This window comes from Oncorhynchus kisutch, linkage group LG1, assembly GCF_002021735.2.
Source record: "Oncorhynchus kisutch isolate 150728-3 linkage group LG1, Okis_V2, whole genome shotgun sequence".
Lineage (NCBI taxonomy): Eukaryota > Metazoa > Chordata > Actinopteri > Salmoniformes > Salmonidae > Oncorhynchus > Oncorhynchus kisutch.
The window spans coordinates 46,739,066-46,766,103 of record NC_034174.2 but is presented as its reverse complement, the minus strand read 5'-3'; the positions used below and the strand labels follow the sequence as shown (position 1 = coordinate 46,766,103).

The 27,038-nt window shown below is 40.8% G+C and overlaps 2 protein-coding genes across 8 annotated transcripts in view; both read right to left on the bottom strand.

Moving 5' to 3' along the window:
* Positions 1–8,044, bottom strand: part of LOC109892651 (inter-alpha-trypsin inhibitor heavy chain H3) — a 35,580-nt gene extending 27,536 nt beyond the window's left edge. For 3 of the 4 annotated variants that reach the window (XM_031834097.1, XM_031834095.1, XM_031834105.1), the window contains exon 1: positions 7,804–7,933. In XM_031834097.1, coding sequence (XP_031689957.1) covers positions 7,804–7,881 — 78 coding nt within the window. In that variant the 5' untranslated portion in view covers positions 7,882–7,933. Of the gene's footprint in view, positions 1–7,803 lie in introns of all 4 variants that reach the window. The other variant, XM_020485348.2, reaches the window with a different exon arrangement.
* An 8,936-nt stretch (positions 8,045–16,980) lies between these two features.
* Positions 16,981–27,038, bottom strand: part of wnk2 (WNK lysine deficient protein kinase 2) — a 72,129-nt gene continuing 62,071 nt past the window's right edge. For 3 of the 4 annotated variants that reach the window (XM_031833999.1, XM_031834006.1, XM_031834012.1), the window contains 2 exons: positions 26,420–26,763; positions 16,981–20,506 (listed from right to left, as the gene is read on the bottom strand). In XM_031833999.1, coding sequence (XP_031689859.1) covers positions 20,168–20,506; positions 26,420–26,763 — 683 coding nt within the window. In that variant the 3' untranslated portion in view covers positions 16,981–20,167. Of the gene's footprint in view, positions 20,507–26,399; positions 26,764–27,038 lie in introns of all 4 variants that reach the window. The other variant, XM_031834017.1, reaches the window with a different exon arrangement.

The window sequence follows — 27,038 nt, the reverse complement described above, 5'->3', positions numbered from 1 at the left end:
GCTTGGATCTCCTTCAGTTTTGTGTCACTAACTGGTAAGTTTCTGTACACAGTGTGCAATTGCATGTCCATGCCTTCACTGAGGCTGCTGTCCTTATAGGTAAGAAACTTCCTGGAGAGTGTGTCTGCTACAGGGATGTCTTTGCCTGGACGGTGAGTGATTGTGAAGTCGTATTTTGTAGTTGAAGGATCATTCTCTGTAGCCTCGGCGGGGCTGCGGCTAGTGGTTTCCTCACGATTGACTCAAGGGGCTTGTGGTCGGATTCCACAATGACTTGTCGTCCATATACAGTGGGGCAAAAAAGTATTTAGTCAGCCACCAATTGTGCAAGTTCTCCCACTTAAAAAGATGAGAGAGGCCTGTAATTGTCATCACCGGTACACTTAAACTATGACAGACAAAATGAAAAAAAAAATCCAGAAAATCACATTGTAGGATTTTTTATGAATTTATTTGCAAATGATGGTGGAAAATAAGTATTTGGTCAATAACAAAAGTTTATCTCAATACTTGGTTATATACCCTTTTTGGCAATGACAGAGGTCAAACGTTTTCTGTAAGTCTTCACAAGGTTTTCACACACTGTTGCTGGTATTTTGGCCCATTCCTCCATGCAGATCTCCTCTAGAGCAGTGATGTTTTGGGGCTGTTGCTGGGCAACGCAGACTTTCAACTCCCTCCAAAGATTTTCTATGGGGTTGAGATCTGGAGACTGGCTAGGCCACTCCAGGACCTTGAAATGCTTCTTACAAAGCCACTCCTTCGTTGCCCGGGCGGTGTGATTGGGATCATTGTCATGCTGAAAGACCCAGCCACGTTTAATCTTCAATGCCCTTGCTGATGGAAGGAGGTTTTCACTCAAAATCTCACGATACATGGCCCCATTCATTCTTTCCTTTACACGGATCAGTCATCCTGGTCCCTTTGCAGAAAAACAGCCCCAAAGCATGATGTTTCCACCCCCATGCTTCACAGTAGGTATGGTGTTCTTTGGATGCAACTCAGCATTCTTTGTCCTCCAAACACGACGAGTTGAGTTTTTACCAAAAGTTCTATTTTGGTTTCATCTGACCATATGACATTCTCCCAATCTTCTTCTGGATCATTCAAATGCTCTCTAGCAAACTTCAGATGGGCCTGGACATATACTGGCTTAAGCAGGGGGACATGGCTGGCACTGCAGGATTTGAGTCCCTGGCGGCGTAGTGTGTTACTGATGGTAGGCTTTGTTACTTTGGTCCCAGCTCTCTGCAGGTCATTCACTAGGTCCCCCCGTGTGGTTCTGGGATTTTTGCTCACCCCCTCTTGTGATCATTTTGACCACACGGGGTGAGATCTTGGGTGGAGCCCCAGATCGAGGGAGATTATCAGTGGTCTTGTATGTCTTCCATTTCCTAATAATTGCTCCCACAGTTGATTTCTTCAAACCAAGCTGCTTACCTACTGTCTTCCCAGCCTGGTGCAGGTCTACAATTTTGTTTCTGGTGTCCTTTGACAGCTCTTTGGTCTTGGCCATAGTGGAGTTTGGAGTGTGACTGTTTGAGGTTGTGGACAGGTGTTTTTATACTGATAACAAGTTCAAACAGGTGCCATTAATACAGGTAACGAGTGGAGGACAGAGGAGCCTCTTAAAGAAGAAGTTACAGGTCTGTGAGAGCCAGAAATCTTGCTTATTTGTATGTGACCAAATACTTATTTTCCACCATAATTTGCAAATAAATTCATTAAAAATCCTACAATGTGATTTTCTGGACTTTTTTTCTCATTTAGTCCGTCATAGTTGAAGTGTACCTATGATGAAAATTACAGGCCTCTCTCATCTTTTTAAGTGTGAGAACTTGCACAATTGGTGGCTGACTAAATACTTTTTTGCCCCACTGTAGATCCTCCCTGATAACAGAGATGATATTACAATTCAAATTGCAATAAAACGTAGTGCTTGGTTGGTTTCCTTTAGTAAGCTAAGTAAACAAATAAACATCCTATTTGATAAATACCCTCTTTTGCCATTTGATGTTTCCTAACGTCAATCTCCTGAGCATACTGCAAGTAGTACAACACATTCAGTAGGAAAGGTTAATTTAAAGTGAGTCTGGTTTATTGGTTTCTGTACACGGTGTCCAAACCACACCAAAAGAACAACGGAAGGAGGCTGGCTCTTGACAAGATGCTGTTCAGTAACAGAGCATTAGTGTGATAATAGTTCCATTCACCAGAGAAGACGCATGTCTAATATCTAACCATTATGAAGACAATGAAAGTTCATAAGAAAACCAGTTGCTATATGACAAATTGTCCCAAAAAAACCTCAAGATTCCTAAAAACAAAAGACTGCTATATACAGTATGTACAAAGTTATAATCCCCTGGCTTTTCACACCACTGAGACAAACTGAACTGAACCAAACCAAGCTGTAATTTTCCATAGTGGAGTTTGGAGTGTGACTGTTTGAGGTTATGGACAGGTGTCTTTTATACTGATAACAAGTTTAAGTTTCAAGTTTAAACAGGTGCAATTAATACAGGTAACGAGTGGTGACAGAGATCTGTGAGAGCCAGAAATCTTGCTTGTTTTTAGGTAACAAAATACTTATTTCCCACCATAATTTGCAAATAAATTCATTAAAAATCCTACAATGTGATTTTCTGGATTTTTTTTTCTAATTTTGCCTGTCATAGTTTAAGTGTACCTATGATGAAAATTACAGGCCTCTCTCATATTTTTAAGTGGGAGAACTTGCACAATTGGCGGCTGACTAAATACTTTTTTGCCCCACTGTATGTACTGATGGAAACGTTTACATCTGAACAGAATGGCGTAGAGCTCCTTTTCGATTTGAGCGTAGTTGATTTCACAGTCTGTGAGAGATTTGGAAGCGTAGCCGATGGGCTTTCCTTCTTGCAGTAGCACTGCACCTAGTCCATACTTTGACGAGTCCACTTGGAGTCTGAGCTCTTTGTCGGGGTCATAGTAGGCAAGGATTGGTCCTGGTTCTCTCGTGATCAAGTCTTTCACATTCTGGAAAGCAATGTCATGACGCTTGTCCCAGAGAAACTCACTGGACTGCTTTAGCAGTTGACACAGGGGTGCATTAGCATAGGATAAGCTGGGTGTGAACTTGGCTAAGTAGTTGACCATGCCAAGCACTGTTTCCAGCTCTGCACGGTTCTTTGGTGGCTCTATTTCTTTTATGGATGAGATCTTCTGTGGATCTGGCTTGATCCAGTCATTGTGACAAGATGTCTGAAGTAGTTGACCTCAGTAGAGCCGACTGTGCTCTTCTCGGGGTTGAGCCGGACTCCTCTCTCGCGGGACCTTTGCAGCATCGCGTGGAGGTTTCAGTCGTGCTCCTCTTTGGTTCGACCATAGACAAGAATGTCGTCCACAATTGCCACAACTCTGTCGAGGACTTCGTACACTTCATCGATCTTTCGCTGAAACTCGTCTTGGGCTGAGATAATCCCAAAAGGCAGGCGATGGAACCTGTAGCGTCCAAACGGTGTGTTGAATATTGTGAGCTTAGATGACTCTTCTGTGAGCTTGATAGCCCAGTAGCCTGATCTAGCGTCCATGGCACTGAAGTAGTGTGCTCCCGCTAGCTTGTGTGTGATGCCATCTAGCGTCAGTAAAGGGTAAATGGGGGCGTTTGATAGCCTTGTTCAAGTATCTTGGGTCGAGACATACTCGGAGCTTGCCTGTGCGTGGTTTCTCCACCCAGTCAGTCGGTTCTGTAACCTTGGTGACTACATCCGATTGCTCTATGCTCTCCAACTCTTTCTTCAGACGGTCATGGAGAGCAAGGGGAATCTTTCTCGTGGGTAGACCACAGGGGTTGCGTCTGGGTCAAGGTGAATTGTATCTTCTCCTGGGAATAATCCTATTCCTTGAAAAATATCAGCAAACTCCTCCAGTACATTGTCTGTCTCTACTTGGTGCTGTCACTGATAAAACTAGCTTTAAACATGCTTTAAGACCTAGCACTGCAGGTGCTCTAGTGTCAACAACATAAAAGCCCAATATCATGTCACTTTCCTTGTATTTGCATTTGAAAGTGCACATGCCTTTTACTGGGAGCTGTTCACCACCATAACCAGTCAATCTGCGCGTGGTGGGCTGTAGCTCGCACTCAGATGTCAAGCTGCGGTACTTATTCAGAGGAATCATGTTTACTTGTGCACCAGTGTCTAGTTTGAACTTTAGCTCTGTGCCTTGTGTTCCTATCTCAATGTTAGCAAAGGCTTGCTCTGTCTCTGATATTTGACTTTTCTGTGTCACTGAATCAATAAACAGTTCATCAGTGTTTTGACTCTTTGATTGACATTTCATCTTCACTCACTGTGTGTACTGTTTTTCCACGATAAGCTCTGTACACTTTTGCAAAGTGGTTCCATTTTCCACATGTAGTACACTGTTTCCCTTTAGCTGGGCGATTTCCTTGTTCGCCATGCACTTTGTATCCACAATATCCACATGTTTTGGGGTGTTTTGAGTCTGTGTTGCTCTGTACGGGAGGTGTGCTTTGATGTCTACGTGATGTGCTCGTGCTGCCGCGCAAAATGGTTTTCATCTGAGCCTGTGCCAGCTCGTGAGATCTGGCTATGTCGATAGCTTTATCCAGCGTTACCTTAGACCCAACATTCAAACGTTTCTCTCTCACTTGCGGTGAGTGTATTCCAAATACAATAAGGTCCCTGACCATCTCATCCTTACTTGCATAATCACAGTCTTTCACAAGCAGACGCAGCTCTGTCACAAACTGTTCAAAAGGTTCGCTAGCTCCCTGTACTTTCTCATGGAATTTATACCTAGCTAAAATCGTAATGGTCTTCGGCGCACCATATTCTTCAAAACGATCGTAGTATATTTTCAGTACCTTTGATTCAGCCTCGGTAAGTGTCCATGTGTTGTAAATATCTCTCCCTTTTTCACCGATCCAGAGGAGCAGGTAGCTGCATTTTTCCTCTTCTCCTCTGTCCTTCAGAGGACCCGTGAACATTTGCTCCACATGCTGTTTGTACTTACGCCATGCATCGGGTAAGTTTGTAGACTCCCAGTCCATTCGAGGTGAAGGAACTCCAGAAAAATCCATCTTTTGAACCTTTTACTCTGACCCCATGTCTTGTTTTGTACACTTTGTACAAAATAATAAAATGCAGAACTACAGGACTGGATTTCCTGTGTTAGAGGATTTTTGGTGAGGACATCTCTTAGGGTCAACATGGGGAAGGTCAGACGAGTGCAGCAGAGGAGAACACTGTGACATGGGATTCATATTGATTGAGCTCTGAAATTGATTAAACGTCCCTTGATTCACAATGCCATCCCACTCCATATGCATTAAGTGTGTGTGTGTGTGGCTGGCGTAACAGTACTAGTACTGTATGTCCAGCCATGGTGGTCTATAAAAAGGGTCTCCCCCTTCATTCCTTTCTTTGTTTACTCTCATGCCTTTCATTCCTTTTAACATTATTCCCACCTCCTCAGTAAGGGATGCCAGTGTTTCTCTCTCTGTCCCCTTCTCTCTCCTTGTACCCTTTCTGTCGGTGTGAACAAGGGCTTATCGGCGGCCCTGTCACTCTCCACTTCCACTATTCAGCCCCTGACCCCCACTCGGATAATTACTCCCCTCCCCTTCTCCCTCCACCGCCCCAGCTCCCAGCCTTCAGTGGGCCCACTCCACCTCTCTCTCGCTCTCTCCTTACTTTATCACTCAATCTTTCTCTACCCTTTACTCTCCCTATTTACTTTCATTTTCACCCCCCACCATGGTCAATACTCTCTCTCCCTAGCTGTCACAGGCCCTAAGTGACCTAGGGATCGTCCATGAGGGTCAGGGGCGTGGCGTGTGTGTGTGTGTGTGGGGTAGGGGATGGTATGTGAGTCTGGAAAGACAGAGGTTAGTTGGATGGCAGACAGGGCCCATCACCTGCTCTGTTGTTTACATACTGTAGATCCAGAACATACTAGGGGCAACAGTGGGCACTGTTGTCCTATCTAGACAAACAAACGCCTGGGGTGAAAGAACGACTGGTCAATGCTTTTCTCATTTGAGAGTATGTGGGCATGTATGAGTCTCAACAGTGAGCACTGTTGCCCCTAGTGGTCGGTTTCCAAATCATCTCCTGATGTCCTCAGACATTGATGGACGTCAAATACTGACTTGTATCACGGGTGACCTGGCTGTTGTCATTGTGATCATACAATTAGGTTCAGCTATGCCGGCCATGTGGAGTGTTTTCAGTGTGTTCTGGATCTACAATATGTAAACAAGGGAGCAGGTGATGGGCCCTGTACAGTCTGCCATCCAACTAACCTCTGTCTTTCCAGACCTCTTAACTTCAAATAGGTTTTGGTTTTAATAGGGCGTTGTGGACAGGGATAGCGAATAGGCGTAAGCATCTGCCTCTGATTATAAAGGTTGCCATTTCCAATCCAGTGATATATATATATATTTTTTTGCCTATCCCAAACCTTAACCCTAACCTGAGAAATTCTGAGTTAATGCTTACACTTAAACACTTCGAAATGTGACGTTTGGAACAACTTCGTAATTTGACGTTTGAGAAGCTTGTCTGAACGTCTAATTCTGAAATGAGACTGTGCGAGCTAGTTGATGACACGCACGCACACACACTGTACACACAAGCAATCCCACCATTTACAAATACATAATAACCAGCAGAACTCAAGATTAGTTTATCTGAAACCTGATTAGTTTCGCACTGACTACACCTACTTTTTGTTTGACTGCCCTCTAGACTCTTACATGCCCACATACTCTCAAATGAGAAAAAGCATTGACCAGTCGTTCTTTCACCCCAGGCATTTGTTTGTCTAGCTAGGAGACATGGCGCACAGTCTTTTCAAGGGACTGGAAAGGGTAAAGTAGCAGAGCAACCAGGACAGCTATAGACTTCACTTAGTCTAACGGTCTCGCTCAATCTGACCCCTTCAACATGAGGTATCTTGAACTGATCTATTTTGTGCTTTCTATGCACCCAAAGCTGCGATCAAAAGACACATCCGAGCTGATGTAACTAATCAAACATACACGGTCACATTTACATGCAGGCAAATCAACACAATCGAAAACAATATTACATTTACATTTTAGTCATTTAGCAGATGCTCTTATCCAGAGCAACTTACAAGAGCAATTAGGGTTAAGTGCCTTGCTCAAGGGCAGGTCGACAAATTGTTCATCTAGTCGGCTCAGGGATTCGAACCAGCAAAGTTTGGGTTACTGGCCCAATGCTCTTAACTGAAACGAACTAGAAAAATCTCTGAAACTGGAAACACTCATCTCCCTCACTAGCTTTAAGCACCAACTGTCAGAGCAGCTCACAGATTACTGCACCTGTACATAGCCCACCTATAATTTAGCCCAAACAACTACCTCTTTCCCTACTGTATTTATTTTATTTATTTGCACCCCGTTATTTTTATTTCTACTTTGCACATTCTTCCACTGCAAATCTACCATTCCAGTGTTTTACTTGCTATATTGTATTTACTTTGCCACCATGGCCTTTTTTTGCCTTTACCTCCCTTATCTCACCTCATTTGCTCACATCGTATATAGACTTGTTTATACTTTATTGTTGACTGTATGTTTGTTTTACTCCATGTGTAACTCTGTCGTTGTATGTGTCGAACTGCTTTGCTTTATCTTGGCCAGGTCGCAATTGTAAATGAGAACTTGTTCTCAACTTGCCTACCTGGTTAAATAAAGGTGAAATAAAATTTAAAAAATAAACTGCTAGGTAGAGTACCTTCCCCACTGTTACCTGTGTGTGACCCTACCTTATCAGTTGGTGCTGTGGTAACGCAGGCCAGCAGCAGCCCAAGGAGGCCGACTCCTACAGAGACTCCCTTCATCATGACCTCCGCAGAAATGAAGCCCCACAAAACCCACCCAGCCTTTTAAAGAAGAGCACAGGATATTATTGGCCAGTAAACAGAGAGTACACAGCAGTCAGTCATTCATCCACCATTTACTGACTATGACGTGCTCGTGTTGAATTGTAGCAGTAACATCTTAAAATAACGTCCTAAAGGTTGGTTCAGCACTTTTATATTCCAGCTAATGAAGCTCAGTTGGGATTTTTGTAAATTGTATTTGTTAGACTCAAATTATTTATGTTGAGATTTGTAAGAAATCATTATAATCCATTGCAGTGCCACACACTGTGTCACCTTACCTTCAGCTAATGGTCACGTGAAATTTGACTGCCGTCATGACTCATGATCGCCGGTGTGGCATTGATACGTTCACCGTAACACCCCTATTCAATACTAAACATATATTTCAGAAAATGTGAAAATAATGGTTGTGGGACAGGATAGAAGCTAGCCATATGCTAGCTATGGGGATTTGTTAAAGACCAAAATAAGTCTAAAGTCCAACACAAAACAGTCACAACCAAAACAATTTGCTTTGTTTTGCTATTGACACTTGATTGTTAATTGACTTTCTTACATTTATTGAAATGAAAAAACATCTGATATGATAATCTACATTAAACACATAGGTAAGTATTTATATTTTGGATCCTATTGATTGTGATAGTATGTCAATCACATGTGCCACATTAGTTATGGTATCAATTAAGTCAGCAACTAAGTTCACAATGTGTACAGCATACCAGGTCACTACGGAAACTCCTCTTATTTTGCCAAAACAAAGATAGGAAAAGAGACAATTTAAACATCTAACAAACAACATAATTTATTACATACATAAGAAATTCCATAAATCAATACATTTCAGAATCATACAATCAACATTGAACATTTTACAGAGAACAATAGAGATTATATTTCTCTAAATTCAGTTTAAATGTTTTGATAATCAGGGAAAGAAATCATGTTTTTAAATTATGTTTTTTGTACATTTTGAAAGCAGATAAAATGTCCCAACTGAATTTGTAATATAAGTATGTACATGCTTATTTATATATGTACATGCTTATTTATATATGTACATGCTTATTTATATATGTACATGCTTATTTATATATGTACATGCTTATTTATATATGTACATGCTTATTTATATATGTACATGCTTATTTATATATGTACATGCTTATTTATATATGTACATGCTTATTTATATATGTACATGCTTATTTATATATGTACATGCTTATTTATATATGTGCATGCTTATTTATATATGTACATGCTTATTTATATATGTACATGCTTATTTATATATGTACATGCTTATTTATATATGTACATGCTTATTTATATATGTACATGCTTATTTATATATGTACATGCTTATTTATATATGTACATGCTTATTTATATATGTACATGCTTATTTATATATGTACATGCTTATTTATATATGTACATGCTTATTTATATATGTACATGCTTATTTATATATGTACATGCTTCACCCTTTACTGCAACTTCTTTGACAATTTTTTCGGTAGAGACAAATTTTGTGCCTGGTAAGGAATTCGGTAAAATATAAAAAATATGCAATACAAAGAAAGTGTGTGAGTAGTAGATACAGTATGTCTATCTGACATATGTTGTAGGACGTGCTGAAAGTTTGGTAAAAATAGAACAAAACGTTCATTTTTTCCCCCAAAAAAATCCAAACCACAATTTGAACCACTTTGGTAAAATGACTCATATAGTGCAGTACTTTAGGTACTTAGGGTGCCATTTGGGGTGTAAACTTGGACTACAGAAGTAATACAACCAGTGGCTTGGGAAGGGATGTCAGGCTTCCCCCAAAAAATGTACCAAGAAACATTTTATGAAAACATACAATCATTCATCATTCATCTCTCTGTGTTTCATAATTGTCCTTCAATTCGCAAGAGGCTGAATGTATCTCACAGGAGAAAACATCCGAGTGTGCGAAACTGCTCCCCTCTGTCTCTCTACGTGTAGGCCAATTATCTGAGGCTGTCTGGTCCAAATGAGTTTGACATTGTTGCCGCCCGTAGCATTTAATACGAGAGAAGCCATAGACCATTTGCCCTCCCTTGACAAAAAAGTATAAAACATTAGCCAATCAGCTTTAAGCTAAACTGAGCAAGCTCAAATATGAATGGTACTGGCGCACCAAAAAAAAAGTGTCAAGGAAAGCCAGCTCTCCTATCTAATCGCATTGAGTATACATCATTGACCGAAACGACTTGAATTGTTGCATCTCGTTGTGTTGCTGTCCTTCGTTTTACTTAATTCTCCGTACTGGCTAATGATTATAACGGCGATTCTGATCCAACCATTAATTCATACATTGTTGTGCCCCTGGCCTGAGAGGATGGAAGTTTAAATACGTACCTAGATATAGAAGGCTAACATTGCCCATGAATGCAAGTTAGGCTAGTGAGCAAGCATTTTAGCCAGGTAGCCTAGGACAACACAAAATAAAGGAGTGTACTGTACACTCTAAAAAATTAGGGGTTCAACAAGGGTTCTTCTAAGATCCTGAAAGTTCTTGGAACTGAAAATTGCCCCCAAAAGTTTATTTCAAGAACCTCATAGGAGGTGGGGTTCCTCAAGGAACACCCTTAGTTGGTGGGGGTTCTTGCAGGAACTTAACTGCCCAACTGATATATTTGGATTTGAAAGAACAGCAGGTGCAGGCACTTAACTGAAAAATGTAAAGATCTCCTCAATTTAGGGTAAGGTTTGTCCCTTGTATGATTGAAATGTATATTGTTTTATGATGATAGCATCTATTTTTTCATATTTGTGCAAATCTTTCTAAATAGAAAATAGACACAATTCATTGCATATCAATCAACAAAGAGGTACAAATATGTAGGCTATAAGAATATGTTGAAGGCTAGCTGTATTGGGTGCAGATGACTGAACTGCTCACTTTTGTGGTTGCAGGTATACAGAGGAGGAGACATACAAATGTATGTCAATTGGTATTGGTATGTTATGCAGATCACATTTACCATCCTCCTCCCTTATCTCTTCAATGAATATCCCATAGGCCTCTACATTATGGACACGGTATGTGTATGAAAACCATTATCAAAATCATTCGTGTCGTGGGCATGTTTTGTTATTCATCTGTATAATTAAAAATGTTTTGGATTCACACTCCCTACACCTCTGATGACTATAACAGGAAACATGTTTGATCCCCATGCAATGCAATATCATTCTGGCTATGGATACGGAGAACATCAACACGCCAGAGGATATACCCATAGGACTTGGGGCTCTGCTGGGAGTTTAGCTCTTATTTAGATTTTTTTATTCTGCTATGCCACTAGAATCATAATAAACACTCACAACTAAAATATTGTGTTATTGTTGTTATGAGTATTATTCATAATAATAACAACAATAAGGGAGGGGGTGGTTGAAAAATGAACCCCAAAAGGTTATTGAAATAGTTCTTTGAGGATCCATTAAAAGGGGTTCTTTGAAGAACCATCTTCAAGGGTTCTTCAAAAAAGGGGTTACCCCACAGTTTCAATTTGAAGAACCCCTAAAGCAGATATTACCAAACTGCAGCAGCTACTCTTCCTGGGGTCCACACAAAACATAATACAGAATGACATAATATAGAACTGCAATAGACAAGAACAACAGAACTACATCATTTATTTTTAAAGGCACACATAGCCTACATATCAATGCATACACACAAACTTTCTAGGTCAAATAGGGGAGAGGCGTTGTGCCACGAGGTGTTGCTTTATCTGTTTTTTGAAACCACGTTTTTGGTTTATTTGAGCAATATGAAATGGAAGGAAGTCCCATGCAGTAAGGGCTCTATATAATACTGTACACTTTCTTGAAATGGTTCTGGATTTGGGGACTGTGAAAAGACCCCTGGTGGCATGTCTGGTGGGATAAGTGTGTGTGTCAGAGCTGTGTGTAAGTTTACCATGCAAACAATTTGGGATTTTCAATTTGGGATTAATGTTTCTTATAAAAAGAAGGGATGCAGTCAGTCTCTCCTCAACTCATAGCCAAGAGAGATTGGCATGCATAGTATTTATTTCAGCCCTCTGATTACAATTAGGAGCAAAACGTGTCACTCTGTTCTGGGCCAGCTGCAGCTTAACTAGGTTTTTCCTTGCAGCACTGGACCACACGACTGGACAATAATCAAGATTAGACAAAACTAGAGCCCGCAGTACTTGCTTTTTGGAGTGTGTTGTCAAAAAAGCAGAGGATCTCTTTATTACGGCTAGATCTCTCCCCATCTTTACAACCATTGAATCTATATATGTTTTGACCATGAGAGTTTACAATCTAAGGTAACGCCGAGAAATGTAGTCTCCTCAACTTGTTCAACAGTCACACCATTCATTACCAGATTCAGCTGAGGTCTAGCACTTAAGGAATGATTTGTACCAAATACAATGCTCTTAGATTTAGAGATGTTCAGGTCCAGTTTATTACTGACCACCCATTCCAAAACAGACTGCAACTCTTTGTTAATAAGGGTTTCAGTGACTTCATTAGCTGTGGTTGCTGATGCATATATGGTTGAATCATCAGCATACATGGAAACACATGCTGTGTTTAATGACAGTGGCAGGTCACTGGTAAAAATAGAAAATTGTAGAGAGCCTACAGAGCCGCCCTGCGCTACACCACACTTTACATGTTTGACATTAGAGAAGCTTCCATTAAAGACAACCCTTTCAGTTTTATTAGATAGATAGCTCTAGGCTCAGATTAAAAATCTGACAAATAGGAGTGGCTATAGAGTCAGCTACCATCCTCAGTAGCTTCCCATTATTGATCGATAACAATAATTTTATAACTTTATAAAATTCCAACTTGCAATGCTTTTCTTTCATTACTTGTTTTTGTTACGCATGAATAAAATTGCTCACTGTTCGTTGTTGGCATTTCCTGCCTAAGTTCGCCCACTTTGCCAATGAAATAATCATTCAAATAATTGCCAACATCAAATGGTTTTGTGATGAATAAGCCATCTGTTTTGATGAAAGATGGAATTGAATTAGTCTTTCATTTAATTTCATTTAAAGTACTCAAGTTTCTTTCCCATCATTCTATATATCATTGATCTGAACTTCATAATAAAGTTTATTCTTCTTTTGTTGAGTTTAGTCACATAATTTCTCAATTTGCAGTAAGTCAGCCAGTCAGATGTGCAGCCAGACCTATTAGCCACTCCTTTTGCCCCATCTCTTTCAACCATACAATTTTTCAATTCCTCATCAATCCATGGAACCTTAACAGTTCTAACAGTCAGTTTCTTAACAGGTGCATGTTGATCAATAATTGGAAGAAGCAATTTAATATATTCATCAAGTGCAGCGTCTGGATGCTCCTCCTTAATCACATCAGACCAACAAATATTTGTAACATCATCCACATAAGAGTCACAGCTTTTGTATCATCTCTTATACACTATTTTAGGCCCAGTTGTTGGAACTTTGGCTTTCCTGGATATAGCCACAATATTGTGATCACTGCATCCAATGGGTACGGATACATCTTTAGAACAAAGTTCTCCAGCATTAGTACAAATGTGATCGATACATGTGGATGGTCTTGTTCCTGTAGTGTTTGCTAACTCCATGGTAGGTTGATTAATAACCTGAACCAGATTACAGGCACTGCTTATAGTAAGAAGCTTCCTCAAGAGAGGACAGCATGATGAAAACAAGTCAATATTCAGTTCCCCAAGAAAGTAGACCTCTCTGTTTACATCACATACACTGTCAAGCATTTCACACATATTATTTAGATACTGATTGTTAGCACTTGGTGGACTACATCAACACCCCAAAAGAAAAGGCTTTAGATGTGCCAAGTGAACCTGCAACCACAACACTTCAATAACACTTGACATAATAATATCTTCTCTAAGCATTACAGGGATATGGCTCTGAATATATAAAGCAACACCTCCCCCATAAGCGTTTCTGTGTCTTCTATAGATGTTATATCCTTGTATTGCTACTGATGTATCATCAAATGAATTATCTAAGCGAGTTTCAGAAATGGCTAATATATGAACGTTAGCAAGTTATTGATTTCATGAACCTTATTTCTTAGGCTACATATATTAATATGGGCTATTTTCAGCCATTTCCTGGGTAGCTTATCAGAGATTGACATAATACTGAAAAGAGAAAACAAAGCTAGAGAAAAAAAACATACATTCAGCAGTCCATTAATCAATTGGTGTGCGTGTGCTGCAGGGTTGAAGCTACGAACCCATAGCTTTGGCTCTCTCATCCCTTCCAGGCTTCTGGGAGGGAGGGTGGACAATGAGCCTGTCATAGCGGATGTAAGCAATGTCCCCACCCCCTCTGGCAGCTTTCACGGCTGGGATCAGTTCTGTCCTCCTCCGGTGCATAGCTTCAGGATAGTCCTCGTTGGGGAAGATATACGTTCCTCTCAAGTTCTTGGCTCTTTCCAGAACAGCTACCTTGTCTTTGAACCTCAGGAACTTGACCACTATCAGCCTGGGCCTATCACCTGGGCCGGTGGTGGGTTTCCAGTCCTGTGAACACGCGCCACCTCAATCTTCCTGTGGTCTATCTTCAATTTCTCAGAGATAATTTCCCTCACTTTGTCCCCAGACTCCATCCAGGTCTCAGGTGAAGATTCTGCAATTCCATCCACTAGATGGTTGTCAAACCATACCATCCAACGGGGCTATTCATTTGGGTTTTTTTTTCTCACCTGAGTAGCCTCGTTTCACTGCCCAAAATTAAATTAAACCATCTAGTGTTAAGCAAAATAACAACACAATGTCAAATACAGGTAGCCTAGTCAAATAATTAACCTCCAATCACATTAACCGTTACTCTCTCGCAGGAAACCTTCACTCTTGCTCAGACATTTAGAAACGAAACATGAGAATTTGAAAAATAAGCCACCAGAGTTTTTGGAGCGAGAGTAAAGAGGACTTTCGAGTAGTAAGACATGTATTAAGGCAACAGATACCATTAATAAGAAGGGGTAGAAGCGTCTTATATGGTGAGCTACCGAGTGGTTAGGACAGGCAAGCCCCAGACTATTGTGGAGGACTCATTTATTTCTGCTGCTGCTGTGGATATGGCTGGGAAAATGCTGGGAGAAAAAGCCCAAAAAACTATACAGCCAATGCCTTCATCAAACAACACTGTTTCATGATGCATCAGTGACATGGCAGGAGATGTTTGGAAACAATTACTGCTTCGCATACAAGCCAGTGAATTCTATGCGTTACAGCTGGATGAGTTAACAGACCTGGCGGGACTGGCACAGATCCTGGTAAATGCCCGTTAGTTTATGGGGGGTCAATTAAGGAAGACATCCTCTTCTGCAAAACACTGGAAACCAGGACAACAGGAGAGGATATTTTTAATGTACTGGACAGCTTTGTGACATCAAATCGACTTTGGTGGTCAAGATGTGTTGCTATCTGTACTGATGGCGCAAAAGCCATGACAGGGAGATATAGTGGAGTGGTAACGCACGTGCAAGCAGTTGCTCCCGACGTCACTTGGGTACACTGCAGCATCCACTGAGAGCCTCTTGCTGCCAAGGGAATGCCTGACAACTTGAAATAATTTGTGGACACTACAGAGAAAATGGTTCACTTTGTTAAAGCAAGGCCCCTGAACTCTTGTGTATTTTTTGCATTATGCAATGATATGGGCAGCGACCATGTAACGCTTTTACAACATACAGAAGTGCGCTGGTTATCAAGGGGCAAAGTATTGGCACGTTTTTTTTTTCAATTGAGAGACGAGCTTAAAGTTTTCTTTATTGACCATCATTTTAACTTGTCTGACCGCTTGCATGATGATGAGTTTCTCACACCACTGGCCTATCTGGGTGATGTTTTTTCTCGCATGAATGATCTGATTCTAGGATTACAGGGACTCTCTGCAACTATATTCAATGTGCGGGACAAAATTGAGGGTATGATTAAGAAGTTGGAGCTCTTCTCTGTCTGCATTAACAAGGACAACACACAGGTCTTTCCATCATTGTATGATTTGTATGATTTTTGTGTGCAAATAAACTCAAGCTTACGGACAACGTCAAATGTGATATAGCGAAGCACCTGAGTGAGCTGGGTGTGCAATTACGCAGTTACTTTTACGAAACGGACGACACAAACAACTGGATCCGTTATCCCTTTCATCCCCTGCCTCAAGCCCACTTACCGATATCTGAACAAGAGAGCCTCATCGAAATTGCAACAAGCGATTCTATGAAAATTGAATTGAATCAGAAGCCACTGTCAGATTTCTGGATAGGGCTGCGCTCAGAGTATTCTGCCTTGGCAAATCGAGCTGATAAGACACAGATGCCATTTGCAACCACGTACCTATGTGAGAGTGGATTCACGGCCCTCACTAGCATGAAAACGAAATACAGGCACAAACTGGGTGGAAAATTATTTAACACAGACTCTCTCCAATGCAGCCCAACATTGCAGAGTTATATGCATCCTTTCAAGCATACCCTTCACATTAACCTGTGGTGAGTTATTCACAATTTTTGTTGAACAAATAAGGTTTTATATGTAAGATGGATAAATAAAGAGCAAAATTATTGTGAATTATATTATTATTTGTGCCCTTGTCCTATAAAAGCTCTTTGTCACTTCCCACTCACTCATTCTTATGTTTAATAAATGCAGGCCTATAGTAATGGCAAAAAAGCAACATTTGAGAGTGTGCTGACCCTGGTGCTAGAGGGGGTATGCAGCTGGAGGTTGAATGATTGAAGGGGTACGGGCCTATAAAAAGTTTGGGAACCACTGCCCTAAAGGATATTCCAGGACACGTTTATTTGTAGAGTGTATAACATAGTGATATACCAATTTGTCAACATGAGAGGAGGATGGCATTGGCGTTTCTCTACAAGTAGGTTGAGTCAACATGTTTTTCTGCTTTCACAAAGGCGCACACACACACACACACAGAAATCAGAACCTTCACCCAGTGATTTTACCCACGCACTGCTACTGAATATAACAGACGCAGAGAAAACATGTTGTCAAGCAAAAACAAGTTTATTATTTATTTCTGTCTTCAAATATGTACAATCTTTGTGAGCGAGATGAGCGCTACTGACCAGTGTGTCAGGAAAGTGCAGGGAGAGTATAAGCTAGGCAAAAGCAATCGTACAGAGAGCAGAGCTTCTACTGCAAGCGTCACAGATCAGAGTTCAGAGAAAGCCTTGCTGTGTATAGTGAGCGCATGATGAGTCCTGTCAATAGCTACATAGGCCAGGTGCTGTTTACAGAGAACAGAAGTCTCGCTTTGCATGGGATGGAGATTGGATTCAGAGCAGAACATTCTGCACTATTCGTCTACAAAAGTTCAATTCAAACTGAACTGACTGAACGACTGTACAGTTAGGAAACGCTTCAAACCATAACAAGTAAAGGATTTATTTGCAAGAATTGCCAACTGGTTGGCAAAGGAAGCTATTGGCTGAATGGGTGTAGTAGTGACAGACACTATTTATCTCGCATTCTGGGTATGGAGCCTTTGCTGGGATTGTTTGGGTCATGTGATTTCTGATCTTTGTTGATAGATATTATTGTACAAGATGATGTGTGTTATACTGGATTTAAATGATTGCGTCATACAACCCAAAACCAAAATGAAAGAAGTATTGATTGATATACACTGGGCTGGTCTTGTGATTCTGACCATCTCAGAAGACTAAAGTGGAAGAACTGTGCAGTTAGAAGACATAGCCCCTTCTCTGTCATTAACACACAGCACTACATTAGTCACTGTATAACTGTATACTTATTATCCTTATGATACAGATTATGACTGATCTTACGTCAATGATCAAACTCCTTATTGAACATTATTACTTTTTTTAACCAACAACCTCCACAGATACCGTATGAAATGCACATTTTATCCGTTGGTTACTACATGGGCTTTAGACGAGTCAACTTTGTTTAGGTCATGCGATAAATTACAAATCCTTATATATCATACCGGCCTCTAACATTCATATATGTCATACGGTACTGTGCATGAACAAAACCCATACTTGTGTCATTCCACGAATAGAGTGCCTTGTCGGTAGTGTGATAATACAAATACACATTTATTTCCGTCATAAAGAGTACATGTTAGACTACATAAAAACATGGCTGTAAAAGTGCCAATTAAAGTAACAGCATTGACGATTTCATCTTACTTAAGCCATAACTTAGGGGGTATGGAACAGAGAGGCGCAATTCAATGCAAGATTATCCAAACATGCGAACTTGTTAAAAAATGTGTCGCCTATCTGTCTAGGGGTAACGAGGTTGACGTGTTATGATCGAATCGCTCAGTTCTCCACCACAAAACACTGGAAATGGACAAAAAGAGGGGCCCCAGCTCACCTGCTTTTACACTATGCTTTGACTATTAGATGTTACATTTTTATTTTTAAAGGAGAGTTCAGTTCATGTCACAGGGCTGACCTTAAACCTGAGGGACCCATTGGTACTTGGTCAAAGCAGGAAAATAACTACGGCTTTACAATGATGGTGAAAACTTTGGGAATGTTTGTGGTGAAGCGGGTTCAAATTGTCAAACATGATGTGGGACATGCCAAAATGGGAATTTACTTTCATGAAAACACGCTACTATTGGACTTATGTGAACCGACTGTTAAATTGAGTGCTTAGCTCGGTAAGAGCGGAGAAGTATGTGAACTAACGGTTAAATGACGTATTTTATAAAAATGTACACACGCACACAACGTCACAAGGCCATGAAAGGCACTATTCGTGGAATGACCCACTTAATACTGAAACCACACAGGTGAATGATTCAAACCTACAATAAGGCATACTGTAGGAATGTCCATACTGAGAAACCCTTCAGTTCTACTCATACTGTACAGTACAGTACGAAATATCCACTGTTTTGTGACGGCCAAGTAACACTAGCTCTCACCCAGAGAATGCCCCTAACTCTTGCACTTATCCCGTGCAAGCTTTAGTGTGTGTTCATGCAGGCCGTGGTCAGTGGAGCAAAATCGTATATATCTACTGCTTTGTAGAAGCCTCTGGACAAAGAGGCCAACACATAGCTTCAGTGCACTGTGTGAATCTTACAGTAGTACATTAGATCATGTCCCATCTGTTACTATAATATTCACAAAACAACCAATACCATGGTCATACTCCCAACATTCTAAATTGGCAACCTGAATATAACCAACCTGTTTTTTTCCTAAATATAACATTCACACAAATATACCTAGTACCTTTAAAGACAAAACCACACACATAATATGACCCCATTATCCTAACTTATCTCAAATGGCCTCATGCTTGTCTCCAGAATTAACTGAAACTACTGTTCAAGGCACTCTTGCAGGATATTTCTCCTGAAGGTTAAGTTCAAGTTCTTCCACATTTCCTAGGACTATTTCAAGCACTAGCGTTGTAAGAGTTTCAATGAAAATGAAGGAAGTATATTACAACATAAATGTCAGAGTAATAAAGCAGGCGGTCCTGGTAACCAGGGTGACACGGCTGGTAACCAGGGAAACCAACAGTGTGACCAGGCTGTTAACCAGGGTGACACAGCTGGTGACCTGGGTAACAAGGCTCGTAACCAGGGAGACCAGGCTGGTAACCAGGTAGATGAGGCTTCACAGTGACGGCAAGATGGTGAATGGCTCTCGTCTGGGTTAGGATAGAGCCCTGCAGGCCCTACTGTACATATGGATAACATGTTGGACACACACTGTCTCACAAAAACACACACACACAGGGGTACACATACACACATATGGGTGATAAACACAAAAACATAAACAGTTTATGTACAAAGACTTACAGTAGCAATGAATGATATAGGAATAGATAATTTAAATACACAGAAAGCTTATATGCACAAACAAATGAATGGATTATGCAAATATAATGAATGTATTACACACCTTAAATACAGTACAACACATTCACACAGATGATAAAATATACATATGTCCCTTATGTACATACATATGAGGTATGTAAATTGAGGTTGATGTCACACACATTGATAACAACATATATGGGCTATATATACAAATGCTTACTATATACATACATGCTGGTTAAATATATACAGTTTACATACTGTGCGTAGAGTAGACCACAGCTCTAACTACATATGACTTATTTTTTGGTAACATAGTTGGAAGACATGATGCTACAGGGGTTAGAGGATTAGAGGGTCCTGGTTTTGGGGTCGGGGGGCTCGTAGGGTGGAGCAGGGGCGGAAGTGGGGGTGCCCCAGGCTGGGGGCATGATAGGGAAAGCAAACACCCCTGAACCCAAGGAGGACAGCAGCTCAGGCCACTGGCTTACACAGAAGGGTGAGAGGGGCGAAGGTGGCAGCCCCCCAAACAGGTCTGGGGCTGGATGGGCCACCAGATAGCTAGGATGGAACCCTGCTTGTCCCGGGGAGCTGGTCCTCATCACTGACCCCTGGGCCTGGCTGTCAATCATCGGCCATGACAGGGAGAGTTGGGGGCCTTCAAAGCCAGGGGCTGTCCTGGCAGGTGTCTGAGGAGAAAGATATATAGGTGAGCTTTCAGTCACCACAGGCTTTCATCTTAACTATTCCAGACCTGGCTTCAAATAGTAATTGTTTTCTTTCAAATTAATTCAACCTGTGATTAAGTCTGTCTGGAGTGCCAGCTGGTAGGTTTTGCACTTTGGGACTAGTCCATTGTTTCTATTCTGGGTGGGAAATGAACACCCACTAGCTGTCAAATGCAGGGAAATTTTGGCAATGGCAGGTTAGAATGCCTATTTCACCAGCCATATTGGCAGGTTGTCACACAGATCATTTGACAACAGTTTTTTCAATGAAAAGTCAAATTGACCCGAAAGGCTACTAAAGTGTGACTTTGTTATCATGTTCATGGCTAGTTACAGTATTTTGTTAACACGCTATGTTGTTTTTCAATATTGGTTTGAGTTTTCTGCAACTGTCTGCTGCTAGCAATAAGATAGTCCAAATGGCTGAAAAATTGCAACATTTGCTTGGAGCTAACTCTGCAAATAGCCCTACTGGGTGATTTGAAAAGTCATAGTCAATTGATATAATAATATAATAATACTCTTCGCAAAAATGTTTATCTTTAATTTAGAATCTGTAGAAACTATGAGAATAGAACGTTTCAGAAATTTTGTGAAACATCACAGCACAGTTAAAAAATATATGGCAGCTAGAAATCAAAACTGGATGGTCTTCAGAGATAGAAGGGAGGGTTTGAGGGTAGCTGAAAGATGGGACTAAAAACAAACAAAACGATACTGTCGTAAAATGTATAGTATGTATAAGCTGGAAGTAGAAGCATAAGTACTGTTATCCATTAGTTTACTCCAATTAGGGGAGGGATGATAGGGTTAGGGGAAAATAATTGATCATTTGGTACTACATCATTCCATATGTGTTATTTCATTGTTTTGATGTCTTCACTTTTATTCTACAATGTAGAAAATAGTACAAATAAAGAAAAACCTTTGAATGAGTAGGTGTTCTAAAACGTTTGACCGGTAGAGTAGCTATGTGTGTTGAAAACATTTCATCACAGGTAAGACATATAAATTGTTTAGTATAGTTCATTTGTAAGTCCACTCACTCCTTGTAGCTGTATAGTCAGTTTGTTTGAAGTTGCTCTTGGCGAACATAATGTTCCGGTCGTTAGCTAGCTAGCACTGACGTGGCTGCTAGCACCTTCATGAAAAGGGAAATTTTATTTACCTTTACTTAACTAGGCAAGTCATTTAAGAACAAATTCGGGGGAAGCTCTTCAATATTACATAGTAGTAAGTAGTAAGATTTCTCGGGAGCAGGCAATGTAGAAAAGTAATCTTTAGACATGTTGTACTTTTCTTAAATGTAGTTTTGTAAATGACTAAAACAAGCAGACAACAAGAATAATGTCTTTGAAAAAAGTCAAGTTTCTGCTGTGAGTCAATGGGGTAACCTAGGTAACCAGATGTTTTCCCCCACAGGCTGGCAGGACCAGGATGTTCTATATAATACCAAATGGGACCAGGGTTGCCAGGTCCAGATAAAATTTAGAGCCCAATGACCTCTGAAAACTTGCCCACAAGGCCTGAAAACTATCCCAACATGTTTTTAGCGCAGCATTTATCCAATAAACCCTTTTCCCATAACATTATCGAGAGAAAAGATATTAAGCATTTTCTATCAATGGATGTCAATTTAACTTGTTTTGACTGCTGATTAAACAACAAGGAAATATATATATTTTTAAAGACAAATGCCATGGTGGCAGCGGTTCAATATAGGAGTAGCCCAAAAATGCGCCACCCACAACCAATACATGTTTTTGTCAATGTAACCCAATTTGACTGCAAACCCGCAAAAACTGCTACCCTGACTGGGACTAGACAGAGATTCTCATCTCTGACAGACATCGAGTGGCCGTTACTACGGTAACAGCCCGCCCCTTAACTTCTTATGGCTGGGGGGCAGTATTGAGTAGCTTGGATGAATAAGTTGCCCAAAGTAAACGGCCTGCTCCTCAGTCTCAGTTGCTAATATATGCATATTGTTATGAGTATTGGATAGAAAACACTCTAAAGTTTCCAAAACTGTCAAAATATTGTCTGTGATGATAACAGAACTGATAATGCAGGCGAAACCCAGAGGAAAATCAAACCAGGAAGTGGCTTCTATTTTGAAAACTTCATTTTCCATAGCCTGCCTTTGCTCCATTTAAAGGGATATCAACCAGATTCATTTTCCTATCGCTTCCTCAAGGTGTCAACAGTCTTCAGACATAGTTTCAGGCTTTTATTTTGAAAAATGAGCGAGAAAGATAACATTGCGTCATGTATGTCCGGGTGCCAGCAGCGTTTTGTATGCGCAACAGAGTTTGGGCAGCCATTGCCTTTCCCTCTCCTACTGAAAAAGACAGTTGCGGTTGATATATTATCAATTATATATTTTAAAAACAACCTGAGGATTGATTATAAAAAAACGTTTGGCATGTTTCTGTGGACATTATGGATACTATTTGGTATTTGTCTGCATTGTCGTGACCGCTCTTTCCTTTGGATTTCTGGTATTTTGGATATAAAAATAATCTTTATGGACCAAAAGGAACATTTATTGTGTAACTGGGAGTCTCGTGAGTGAAAACATCCAAAGATCATCAAAGGTAAACGATTCATTTGATTGCTTTTCTGATTTTCGTGACCAAGCTACTTGATGCTAGGTCTTCATAATGTTTTGTCGAGCGATCGATAAATGTACACAAAAGCTTGGATTGCTTTCGCTGTAAAACATATTTTCAAAATCTGAAACGACAGGTGGATTAACAAAAGGCTAAGCTGTGTTTTGCTATATCTCACTTGTGATTTCATGAATATAAATATATTTAGTAATATTATTTGAATGTGGCGCTATGCAATTCAGTGGTTGTTGATGAAAATTATCCCGTTAACGGGATTGCCGCCATAAGAACTTTTTAAAGGGGCAGATAACACATTTTATTTGTCTCACTGAGTGCGTTCGTAAATTCACACTATCTACTCCGATTTCAGAGCACTCCCTTCTGAGTGTGCCAGAGTGCAGAATAACTGATGAATATACGAACGAGCAACATCCGTTGACGAGCAACACCCGTTGAATATGACCGCTGTCAGTAAACAGACTGTAACTGTGCCAGCAGCACAGTTACAGTCACCAACGCTCTAGATAACATGAAAACAGCCTAACCAGCTCTGCTGGGGTGAGTAAAATGGGCAGAGTGAGGCGTTCTCTTATTTGTGTCTAGAAGTAGCTAGCAAGCTAGCCAACTTTAGCCAGTTAGCTTGGGTGCTTGACTCATGTTGTGAGGTCAGAACACTCAGATCAACACTACTCCTCCTCGGGCCAGAGTGTCCAGTGTGCGCTCTGAACGCGAGAGCGAAACGCCACGGCTCGCCCACTCATTAGGCAGGATTAGGTAGCCGCCCATAGTGGTAGATTGAGGTAGGCGGCATTTTCTGAGCTAAAGTGACCAAGGTACACCTCCAACAACAACACATAAAACCTCACATAATTCTGCCCAAAAACAATGACAATTTCTCCCAAACCAGTGGCATTTCACAACACCCTCAATAACATCTGCTAAACATGTGTGTGACCAATAAATGTTGATTTGATTTGAATATGGGCTCTTTAGGTGAGCGCTGACTACACCCTTTGATAAGCAGTGTCCACTTTGTCAAAGGCAGGGGCGCAAAATATTTTACTTGTCCCATTCCCAGGGTGCTGTTGGAGAGAAGCATCTCTGCAGTGCTCCACCAAAGTTCGGGTCAAAATGTATCTAACATAAAACATGTAGAAGTTATAGGATATGGTAGAAAGACTATGTGGTCTTTTCTGTAGCCTTCAGGCTGGAGATAAAATGTATTACAATGTAATGAGAAGGACACTTTTAACATCATGAAGGTTTCGCCAAACAAATAGCCTAACCTGAATGGCGCTCAATCAAATAGAAAATATGCTGTCATGTCAACAAAGAACATATCCTAAAAACAGCCAAAGTAAAATGGACAATATGGAATGGACAATCACAACTGTTGTCCAGGAGTTGCATTGTCATGATCAGTGGTTTCAAGTTTGTATCCATACATTTTTGACAAGCTGATCATATTTAAAAAGAAAATACTTCTGCATTTCCCGCTGTGTAAACACATTGCAAATAGGCTCGCGATAACTGCTGATCAAGTTGGGTAGCTGCTATTCAGAGCTTAAATAGCCAAACTGATTAGTCACAGGAATCAAGACTAACTAAGTCAATGCAATGGCATGTTAGGCTACACCCCAGTAAGCATGAGCTGACGTCTTTTGGACATCTTTTTTTGGTCCTGTCCGGAAGTAGAGTTTTGGTGTTTTACAAATGGTAAGCTTACCACATAGATGGGCATTCATAAAATTCCATTTCAAGCAACACTGTAGGCTACACCTCAGTAAGCACGGACTGACGCAGACACTTTTGGACTTTTGGTATTTTTTTGGTGCAGATCCAGACTGGCCTTGATTTCCACATCCACGGACATTGGTTTCTGGTCCGGACCAAATCTGAACCAATCACAGACGTCTATGTTTGGTTCAGATTCTGTCTGGTCTGGACCAGCCTTGATTTGACCCAAACATAGACATCTATAAATGACTTATTTTCAATTTTCATTCAGAACCACAAATGTGCATGATTTCAACATCTGGAAAATACATTTTCACCTTTCATTCAGAACCTAAATTGAACCTAACTTCAACGTCTGGAAAATACATATTTTAAACGTATCTTCAACATAATTTTGCTTACTGGGACTATACTAGTTATGTGGGGGGAGGGGCGATATTTTTTGGCTTGCCTATGGCGACAGAACAGCAAAGACCGTCCCTACGGAACGCATTATTTACTAAGGGACAATCTGACCAAACTCTGAATTTACGAATGCCCAGAGCACACTCTGGCACTCCAGAGTGAATTTATGAACACACCCCTAATGACTCAAATATTTGGGGGTACATTGTGCTTATCTGAGTATTGAAGCCTCAAAACAACTTTTATTCATAAACTCTTATTAATTCTTATCACTAAAACACCCAAATTGTTATATTGTGCTCCTACACCTATTTGTGTGCTTCTAAATTTCAATTTATGTACCCCGTGTAACCAATGTCAGTTTAGAGCCCTGGACTATAATTACACAATATGGACCGAGGGGGTGTGGTATATTGGCCATTTACCACAAACCCCCGAGGTGCCTTATTGCTATTATAAACTGGTTACCAACGTAATTAGAGCAGTAAAAATACATGTTTTGTCATACTTGTGGTATACAGTCTGAAATACCAATGCTGCCAGCCAATCAGAATTCAGGGCTCGAACCACCCAGTTTATAATAATCAATAAAATAAGCTGCATGACTCAGCATTGTGTGGTAGGGAAGGCACTTTGTTGATGCATAATACTCAGTTATAGAACTGTTAATCTGTTTTTACTATTTTATCTAAATTATTCATTTTAACATACTGTACATTGGATAAAAGATTCAGGTCACACACATTTCATTAAATTGAGCAATATACCACATTACTTATTACTAGTAATATATTTCTTGGTCAAATAAATAATCAGTTATTAGTGAAAAGGAAGCTTTTTTGGGGTGTAAGTAAAGGAAAATATTTAGGCTTTTGAAAGATCTGATTGGCTGGTAGATTTTTTTTATCTACCTACCACAGTGGCTGGTGGACCAAAAAGTACATTTCCCACCCTGGTTCTATTGTGCAAGAAATGATCAATCAAGTGCAGAAAAATCAATATATAATTTTAAAGAAAACAAACACTAGTTGAACCCATTTAGCTACACCCCTACTAATAAATAATGCATAGTACATAAACAGTTAAACACAGATACATACCGTATCCAACAACTACTCACATCTGGAGCGCTGGCCAGTCTGGCTCTGGTTCGGGGCCCCATGGGGTCGTCGTTCCAACGCGGCTGCCCACTGAGGCTGAGGGAACTGGGCCGCGGCCGCCAGGAGACAGCCAGAGCCTCCATGGCCCAGTCATCCACCAGTCTGTGGAGGTCATCTGTGAAGGACCCTGCATAGGAGCCTATGTAGGCGCCAGGGTAAGTGCCAGTGAAGGTGCCTGTCTTGTTGTTGCTGTTGTTGGCCTGGGCTTGGGCCAACCCTGCTATTGGCTGGTGGGGAGGAGGGGTGGAGCTGGCTGTCTGTTGCTGGGACGGCTGGTTGGATGCACCTGAGCCTGATCCAGTCCCTGGGAGATGGATATACTGTTCAGACCCTGCCTCAAGTTCCAAACAGAGTATGTGAGCGGAGCGGAGCTGGAGCAGAGCGAGGAGTGCCCAATTTGACTGGAGTGCTGAGCGAGATTCCCAAAGGCTGGAGCCTCGGCCTTCTCACCTGCTCCAATTTCGCTCCAGTACCACTCACTTCAGGAGCTCAGGAAATGCCCGACCCAGCATGCATTTGTAGGCTACTTGTGTGCTGCTACTGCCCCTTGCTTTAGCTACTGTCATGGATGTGGCTGAA